Source organism: Daktulosphaira vitifoliae, unplaced genomic scaffold (assembly GCF_025091365.1).
Source record: "Daktulosphaira vitifoliae isolate Bord-2020 unplaced genomic scaffold, ASM2509136v1 Scaffold_1, whole genome shotgun sequence".
NCBI lineage: Eukaryota > Metazoa > Arthropoda > Insecta > Hemiptera > Phylloxeridae > Daktulosphaira > Daktulosphaira vitifoliae.
In genome coordinates this window covers 50884369-50894913 of record NW_026099572.1, presented here as the reverse complement: position 1 = coordinate 50894913, position 10545 = coordinate 50884369, and the positions used below count along the sequence as shown (strand labels likewise).

Genomic DNA, 10545 nt, shown 5'->3' with positions numbered 1-10545 from the left:
AAAATAGTATTTCCCATAAAAAAATTATATTGATCAATACACTTTTCAATAAGTTATAGCATTATAATGTTAAAAATGTAAAAAATAAAATTGAGAATTTTCACACAATAATAGCATTTGGTAGCCATTTTCACTAGTTATACAATTTTTCTATAAAAAGTATATATACAACAATTTTTAAAAAGTTCTTATTTAGCCCTAAAAAAATAAAAACGTATATGTTCTATTCTTACCGTTAATACTGTTAATTTATAAATCGTTCATTGTAAAAACATAAAAAAAATTCATTTAACCGTTGTTTTAAATTTAATTTTCTATACATTTTTAATTCGACATTTTTTCTATATTTACTATTCAAAACCTACAATTTTTTAAATTTTAATTAAAAAATATACATCAAAGTAAAATTAATATTGTCTCAGTTTCACATTGAAGCTAAAATAATGTTCACTTACAAAATTCATATACAACCAAAAACTATATAAACTTGTAATAAAAATACATAATGAACGAATATTTAACTCTTTGATTGACAATTCAAATTGGCCCCGAAACAAAAAAAATTTTCAAACAATAAATGGCCTTGACCATCCAACGAGCATGATGGATTGGGCCAGGAATTTTAAAATAAATTCTATGTAAAGCTGTTTCACCAAAAAATATTATGACCAATTCTAAAAGTTCCTCGTAGTCATCTCGAGGTTGGTATTTTTTAATTGTTCAAAACTAAATTTCAAAATATCGTCTTTTTTTTTTTTTAATTTTTCTAAAATAATGGTATCTTCTTTTCCACTTAAGTAATTTGTTTTAATTATATTTTACCAAGACTTTTGGAATTTATTGAAAATAGGAACATCTGGTTCAGATGATGTATTAAATTTTACTTCAAAAATACTTTTCAATATAATTTCATAAATGTGATGTCTGCATGGTAAGTATAAAATATCACGCTCTAACATTTGCATGGAATTTATTTTAAAATTCCTGACCCAATCCATCATGCTCGTTGGATGGCCAAGGCCATTTATTGTTTGAAATTTTTTTTGTTTCGGGGCCAATTTGAATTGTCAATCAAAGAAATAATATTCGTTCATTATGTATTTTTATTACAAGTTTATATATTAAACAATGGTTTAGTGCACCAATGCTGCATTAACGCCAATTTAGATTTACAATTTATTAAAAATATAATTGATTATGAACCAATAGATAAAGATATTTCTAAAGTAGTTTTTAAAAATAATTTCTATTTTGCTGATTTGTACACCTACTTAAAATGCATAGATATCAAATATGTTAAACTTGATGGAACAGTCTCAAATTTTGCCTAACTCTTATTTATATCATGAGTTAATTTAGGAAAGTTACTGATCCAAACGATTTTACTGTGTAATTATCACTTAATAACTTGTTAGAATTTATCTATATAAATACATATATGATAGAAAAAATCTGAAGTCAAATTTTGAATTAATGTCAAAACTCTTTATAGAAATTATATAAAAATTTTAATCAATTAAATTTTTTTTGTTATTTGTTATATTTAAATACTTCTATGTATTTAAATGATAATTCACAATTAATTCCTAGGAATGCCTGTTAATGTGAATTAAGGTAAATAAATAACATATTGTTTCCTTTTTATGTATATTAAAAAAACCCAGCACAGGGGGGGTCGCGGCACAATGGTGACGTGGCAAAGTTGGATCAAGTATAATGATATCTGACAGTGATAAAATTCACTATCAAAAAAAAAAAACGCTTCGATGCAAATCTTTAGATAGTGATTAATTTTAAAAAATTAGTGGATTATTCCAAAAGCTTCATAAACTGTTAGTTCCTTATTAATATCCTGATTAAGACAAAGTATGTCGAATGAAAGAGGAATTATTAAAAAATATTATTCCTCATAAAAAAATTGTGTTGATCCATACACTTTTCAATAAGTTATAGCATTATAAAGTTAAAAATTTTAAAAGTAAAATCGAGAATTTCACACAAAATTAGCATTGGATAGCCATTTTGACTGTGAAGACAAAATAAAGTCCAAAATTTTTTTTTTTAATTTTAAAGTATATTACAAAAATCGTATTTTTTTTTTATTAACATTGATTTCTGTTTTCACCATGAAGATAAAATAAAGTCCAAATTTTTTTTTTTCCATAATAAAGTATATTACATAAGCTTTAATTTAAGATATATAAGTATCAGTATTTCCGGAACACTTTCAAAAGTTAAAATTATTAATATAAATAATAAAAAATAAAATAAAAAATTTAGTTGAAAAAGTTCTACTTTCTATATGCGTTTTTATGTTTTTAACCCCCCCTGTATTAAGGGAATTGGTCCGATTTAAAAAAAAAGTATGTAAATATTATTTCTTATAAAAAAATTGTATTGATCCATATATTTTTCTAAAGTTATAACATTTTAAAGTTAAAAATGTAAAATACATAATCGAAAATTTTCACACAAAAATAGCATTCGGTAGCCATTTTCACCGTGAAGACAAAATAAAGTCTGAAATTTTTTTTTTCCATAATAAAGTATATTATATTAGCTTTAATTTAAGATATAAATAATAATGTCAGAATTTCCGGAACACTTTCAAAAGTTAAGTTGAAAAAGTTAATTTGTTGTGAAAAAGTTGTCATTTTAAATCCCCCTTGTGGGCAGGTAAAGGGTTAAATTTATAAAAAAAATATACCAAATGATAGGTAATGACATCATGCATCTATAAAAAAAAAATTATATTGATATGTTCATTTTTAAAAAAGTTAAGGTAGTTTTTAGTAAAAAAAATTTCGAAAATTTCGAAAATTAGCCATTTTTAAATTTGTAATTTTTTTGGAGGTTTCCCCCATTTACGGGGAACGAGGGAATTTTTTTCAATTTTTGAGGGTAATGTCTTCGACTATATTTGTGATCTTTTGACGTATCATTAAAAGAAATCGGTTCGGTGAGAGCTGAGAAAAAGTGGCAACAGACAAAAAAAAAAAAAAAACACATCTTAGTAAATTAATACCTTCTCAGCTTCACATCGAAGCTAAAATTAACCAACTTGTTACGTCACAAATTTGAAGGTGGACCGTTTATGATTTTTTTGTTATGTCTACATTTTTATTTTATAGCGCGAAAGAACCTTTTCTTGACACAGCGGTGCCAACCTCTCATTATTTTGCCTCTGACCGCTAGATAAAGCGATAAAAGAGAAATATAATTAAAATCGAATTGTTTATCAGTATTGATCCCTTCCAAAAAGACTGGCCATTATCGATTTGATATTGCTGTTAGATCGGTGTTGGCTCTTCTCCATTCTTTCATCTGTCATTGACCATGCTAGAATGCACACGTATATTGTTTAATTGTCATTTTTTGATGATTTTTTGTCAATGATGGAGTAGAGCCGCCAACGGCGAAGCATCCAGACCATCGGATGGGTCTCTTCGGAGACCGGGTAGCGTTTTCTTTTATATATTATATTTATATAATGAGCTATATTTTATTTCATTTTTATTTTATCGTAAATTAACTTTATTTTGTTTATGTGTGGAGAGCACGTGTTTCCCTTTTCTTCTAGCCAATGCTAAGGAGCGAGTGTCCAGACCGCTCCTGGTGTTTTTCATTGATTTCCTATTAAATTAACGGATGTGTTCCAATACCGTCCGTGATGTTTGTATTATTATTTGTTTTTTTGTTTAAATATTTTATTTTTATTTTTGTTGCTTTTATTTGTAGACATGGTTTTTTATACATTCGCATTTTTGTCCATGTTTAACTTAATTTTCTTTTTTTTTAACAATTAAATTAAATTTCCTTATTAATTTCAACTGCAATATTTATTTTATTGCACGAGTAACTTAATTACTCGTGTGTATTTTATCCCTGTTCCTTAATCTAGACACAGGCTACGGTATGTTTTATATATCAACCACATACAACTTTGATTGTCATAATTGTGTTTAATAAACCACGAGGTATTATAGTAATTTATACATATAACGACATATTAATTTAGATTATACTTTTAATTAACTTAAAATTAAATTCCACCTATTTATCGGTAATCATATCTGATAGGTGTGACACCTCGCCTAAGTGGTGGCGACCCTTGCTACTATAGCTAGTCATTATGCAAGTGCCAAACCATGTTGTTACAGGCCGAATTAAAAAGCCCCCTTGCAAACTATTAAATTTTTAAAGAACTAGGACAAAATTTGTCTTATTCTCACAGCTCCCATGACCCCAATATATCTACAGCAGAACGATAATATTAACGAATAATCCAAATGTTTTATCTAACCCTTACCGAACTTTTGATCATTATTCATACAAAAAATTTTAAATATTAATCTTTTGACTCTTCTTGCTATTTAAATACTCTAGTTTGATTTTCAAACCTAACCAAACTCAGATGTTACAAATCGAACAGTTAGGATATCACTAATTTATACTATTGAAATTGTTTTCAGTTGTTGAATGCAATTTTGTCCAGTTTACAAATATTCAATTCTATTTGGGCTGAAAGTAGAGATCATAAAAATCATTCAGTAAGTATTAAAATTAATTTTTCTTCTAACAACAACACAAGATGTAATTTAAAAACAATTTTGAGGAGCTAAATTAAATTTTACTTTTAACTTATTTTAACTGCATTATATACATATAATTTCCTAAATTTAATTTTGGATGGGCATTAGCTACTTAAGACGTCTAAAAAATGTCCATTATGATTTTTAACATTTTATTATATAATAGAACAAGGAAAAAAACGCTTTTCTGGGAAAATTACTTAGCGTGCTCGGATTTTCAAAAATTTTTTTTCAACGAAAGTACTCGGTCACCAGACCTCAGGAAAATTATTGGCGAAGGTCGGACAATTTTTGCCGTTCGCTCGCGAACGTTTTAAAATTTTGACCGTTTTTGAGAAAAAAGCTCGCTGAAGCCAGCGACTTAAGGTTTGAAATTTTCATTAGACCCGCCCAATAACATTCCTGAGATATGATAAAAAAATCAATTCAATCCGTTCATTTTTTACCGTTTTACGAGCTTTTTTTTTTTAAGTCCATCCTAATATTTTTAATTAGGTTACCATCTCATTTTTCTGCATTGGACTCTGAATTTGTAGAAAATAAATTTTTCTCTTTCATTCATATTTAATACGTGTTATAGTTAGACTATTAACTATCTTTTTGTTTTGAAATTATGTTAGTTTTTTTTTTTTTTTTTATATAATTCCACGCGCATAGTTTTTATATGCGTAGTGATTCATTTCTGCTCATACGTTTATTATGAACCTTAATTATATGGTGTAATATGTATTTTTATTAGAACACTATTTTGCATTTGCACATAGCACTATATTTTATCGAGAAATATTATATGTTATATATAAATTTTAAGACGGTTATAATTATATAAGTTTACACTTTCATTTTCATTATTAATAATCTTTTTTTTTTCATCTATGATGTATGAGTCTATGAGTTTATCGTTTAAATTGGGATTCATCTATGACAACTATGCTACCTAACGTTAAATCGCAGTTACCAATATTTTTATCAAAATTAAATTTTTTACATAGTCCCACGTACAATAACCAGCTGAATTTTTTTTAAATTATTCTATAATATAAACACAATTATTATAATTAGAATATTAATAATTTTTGTGTATACCAGGTGTGTATTTAAGGAAGATATGGGTCCCCCTTGAACCAGCGCTATCAATATTTTTTTAGGCAACTTCTAATAAATAAGGACCTAATGTCCTTTTTTTTCATCATTACTTTAATTTTTAGCAAAAAAAAATTCTATAACATGTTAAACAAAGTAAAAAATATTAAATACCCTCCTAAAATAATTTTTGAATAGGTCTAAAGGGAATACCTCATTAACAAACGTCAACCTTATACCCAATACATTTTACTATATTCTCTTTTTGAATTTTCCTGGTTTTAATAATAACATTTTTAATATATATTTTTGTTACACTGATTCTGATATAATAATTTTTCTGCAAAACACTTATCGTGCCCGGCGTAGCCGGGTACCCCTACCCGTATCAGTGGCCTACTTATGATGACGGCCCGAAGAGACTTACGCGCCGAAAATAAAAAGTAGCTTAACCAGCTCTATCCATACAAACAATTAAAATCATTCATTTATAATGTTTTCAAAGTATTTATTGTCGAATTAGATTTAATATAATACAAGTATTAAACAATAAAAGTAAATAATTTTACTTTGTAGTTTATTAATTTTTTAACTATATTTATGTCTGCTTCTACCAGTCTATAATATTCCAAATTTTTTTGTAACATGTAGCTATATAAATCAAAAATCTAAAAAAAAATTATTCTAAGTTTCACCTGAATTTTTACAATTATAATCAAATTTATTATACTCCCACAATTGAGTAATCTTTTTAACAACTTCTTGATTAGTTTTTTTAGTTATGTATAACATTAAAATGAATTAATTTCTACATATTTCAATTGTAGAATATTTTAAGCATCAAAAGTAAATTAAAAATCATTAATATGATTTATATTTATATTTTTATTAAAGTGATCTATTACGATTAAAATGCAAAAAAAAAATAGAGCTTTTCTGATAGATTTACTGTAAATAGTAATTATAACATTTTCTGACTCCATATTAATCTAAACAATTTCATTTTTGATATCAATTTCAAACTTGTAAGTTGAACTAGAAGTTATGGCAATAAATTTTTTTTTTTTTTTTATTCTAAACTTTCACAAAGAAAAGTAGGTTAAAAATGATTGCTTATAGCATATTAAAAATCAAAATTAATAATAATTTGAAAACAATTCAATACAACAATTATATAATATATAATTTTATATTATATTTTTAAATTTAAGAATTACTAATTTGGATATAATTAAGGAAATAGAAGTTGATGTTGCTTTTGTAATTATTCACCAATTTCTTAGAATTAAACACTATCTACAGATATGGATCGAAGCGTTTTTTATGATAGTAATTTTAATCACTGTCAGATTAAATCTATACTCGACCCAACTATGCCACGTCTCCCCCACTATGCGGCGACCCCATTGTGCTGGTTTTTTTTTTATTCCTATAATGTTTTACAACTGAAGGTTACGAAAAAAAATATTTGTTGTCTATTTTTTCGATTTTGATTTTATGATTTGATTCGATAGCCTATTAGCACTAGTAAAAAGTAATGAAATACAATATAATAAAAATGTTTTCATTTTTCTAATATTTGATTAAGTGAAAATTTTTATTTTACCATTAAGAAGATATGTATTTTTAATTTTATTTTGCTCTATTTAAAAATTTACTGAAAGGATTACTACTGTTTTTTACTTGTACCTTTCAACAATTTTTTTTTTTTTAATAGCCTTTATGCTTTTAACTATAATATTCTGAATTTTTGAAGGGTAATTAATTTTCTATTTGGTGTGTCAAGACCCCCTCCTTTCACTAGTTGTGCCAATATACCTTGTGTTGATATATTCTTTTTATCTAGATAAATACAATATTACATTATATTTTTAGATTTCCTTTTCTATAGCATCGAATGAACATTGTGAACATATTTTAGACTTGTTTATGGAAAATGGAATTGGAGTAAAATGGAACTCAACTGTAGTGTAAATATTTATTTTTAATTTTATAAAATTAGACCAATTTTTTTTTTTTTTAGTATATTAGAATTAAAATGCCAACCTCATTGTGTGTTAGTAGTATAGGTATAGCAGATCTTAAGTAAGCTAAGCATCTAAAATTAAAAACTAATTATATTTCAAATCAAAAAAATTTATATGGCTACAACAATATTTTAAAGAAATTTTGTAACCTGCCATCTTAAATTTGAGTCTTAAAATATGTAACTATCGAAAAACTTTCACGCTTTTTAAAAAATATGAAAAGTAATTTTTGTGACTTAAAATTATTCATCTTTTACAACACACACTTTGTGTGTATTGTAAAAATATATATATAAAAAGATAAACAAATCTTTAACTATATTATTTTTAAAGATTTTTTTTATTTCCCAAAAAAGACTTTTTTTACTTGACTTAGCCATGCCCCATATCATTAAAAAAAAAATACCTGGATAAAAAATCATATAAATATTTATAAAAACAAATGTAATAATATGAAAGTAGAGTAAGAAGAATAAAATGACAAGATAAAGTTTTTATGATTTTTCTAACCTGTGAATTTAAAAACTGAAACTTGCATGAGAACTTTTCTAATGTGTTCTGTAATGTCATGAATTTTTTTAATTGTTTCTTTCATCTTCTAAACTTTAAAATCTAAAGGATAAAATATGTGTTTTCCTTAAAATTTTTATGTTTCTCATCTATCCTCATCCGTGGTGTAAGATAATGATAACTACTATAAAATTATTTAACCAAAGATATTGTAAAAGAAATTGGTCTCTTATGGATTTCAAGATATTAAGAAGTACTCTCGGAAAATTCAAGGAGGAAAGTTTTAAAATTTACCAAAGAATGTTAATAATTTTAATTTTTGTTTAAAAATTACATCGAAATATGCTTTATACAAATTTATTACCAGAACTAGTGTTACTAATAGCAGTGGTGTATTTAGAAATTTTGTATATATGATGGTATTTGGAGAACTTTTTGAACGTAAAGTAGTGAGAAACTAATCTCCCCCTCTGTTACATAGTTTTTCTGTTCATAAGAACCCCATTTAAATACCCATCTATAACTAATTAGTTTAAAAGTGTACTAATAAACATTTTTATGCTAGCAAGAATGTTTTTTTATATTGTTTAATTTTAGGAAATACTGAATTCATTTTTCCCTATTCGTTAACTTACTACACCTTATTCTAATTAAAAAATGTAAGTAAAAGTAGTAAAACTTAAATATAATCATAACAGTAACTTTTATTTTGTAAAAGTAACTTTAATTATAATAAAAACAAAAAAAAGTTACAGATGCAGGGCGTGAAGGGTTATTTCTGAGTATTTCAGGGTTACTGATTCCGAATTACCCTAATAGCTCTAATTTTGAGATAACGCGCATTATTTTTTAATGAAAAGGTATAAGATTTTAAAGTTATTGTAATAATTGTCAAAAATCAAATAATGTATATCATATGAAAGCCACAAATACTGTGAAAATAATGTGAATGCAATACGAAAATTTCAATTTTTTAACCTGAAAATAATTTTTGATTAACTATTATAGAGAAATTATGAATTTTGACCAGAATTTCTTAAAATCTAAAGTTAAAAACGCTATAGCGTTTTAAAAAATCTCAAGAAAAAATAATCATAAAATAATTAAGTAAATAAAAAATATATAAAATGTAGTTAAAAGTATTTTTTTTTTCGCTTTTATCAGCCCATTATGGACTATCGCCGCCTCTCCCAAAAAAGGAAGTTTCTTAACTATTTATACTCCTGGACGGATGGTTAGTCCGTCGCCGGACTAACCCCCGTAGTTTAAAGTATTACATATTATAAAATATTATTTTATTGTTGTAAAAATTTGGTAAGGATTAATCTAAAAATAGAATAGTCAGAACATACTAACATGTTATTCATTAGTAATTATTTACATGTGTAATAGTTGATATGTTAATATTTATCCATCGAAATTCAGTAAATAAATTATGAAATCATATTCGGAATCAGTGACCCTAAACAGGGGCTTATTCACATATTTTCCGCCTGTAGGCATTTCAAAATTTGCTGCCCTTCATTACGTTATGGTAGAGGGGGCTCATTTTTATATATTTTCGCCATAACACTACTAAATCTCCCTCAAAAAAAAAAAAATTATTTAAAAATATTTTTCAAGCAAATCTATGTTTATTAATAAATCATAAAATAATTTGATTGTAACTATTAATATATATATATATCATATATACACAATAAATGAAAACAATTATGATAATTATTAGGAAGTCAATATGTCTTAACAACAATAAAAAAATAACTCGTTTTATATAAATTTGTTTACCATCAATATTTGCCGCCACTCAAAATATGCCGCTGTAGGCAGTTGTCTATATTTCCTGCATATAAATACGCCTCTCATACTCATATAATTAACCAGTTTTTTTTTTTTTGTTGGGCAGAGATAATAAAAAATAAGCTTCAAAAAAAATTATTAACTTTATAGTGTTTTACCATGTTCATTGTATTACCAAGGATCTGGTGCAACTCAAACATTAATAGAATCTAACCAAAATAAGAGGTAAATATTTAAAGTAACATATTTTTATTTCTATTCTACATATTTTATTTTAATCATCTATCCTTGAATGATATTATTCAAACACGTGTTATTGATAAATATTTTCAAACTCGAAAATTATAGTCTTGCATTTATAGTCTAATTTTTTGAGAGTTGAGATTATACAAACTAGAGGAAAGCCTGACTCCCCTAAATATGTTTGCCTTAAAGGTAATACATAGTAAAATAAAAATATATTTTTTTTAGCTTCGATGCGATGCTGAGAAGGTATTGGTTTTACTATGTGTTTTTTTTTTTTTTTTTTTTTT

General features: G+C 25.5%; 1 protein-coding gene across 3 annotated transcripts in view; it reads left to right on the top strand.

Moving 5' to 3' along the window:
- The window catches only part of LOC126897051 (uncharacterized), a 32412-nt gene that overhangs the window by 3379 nt on the left and 18488 nt on the right, over nt 1-10545 (top strand). For 2 of the 3 annotated variants that reach the window (XM_050670428.1, XM_050670427.1), the window contains exons 2-4: nt 4473-4550; nt 7551-7645; nt 10163-10237. In XM_050670428.1, the coding sequence (XP_050526385.1) occupies nt 4473-4550; nt 7551-7645; nt 10163-10237 (248 nt within the window). The remainder of the gene's footprint in view (nt 1-4472; nt 4551-7550; nt 7646-10162; nt 10238-10545) is intronic. The other variant, XM_050670429.1, reaches the window with a different exon arrangement.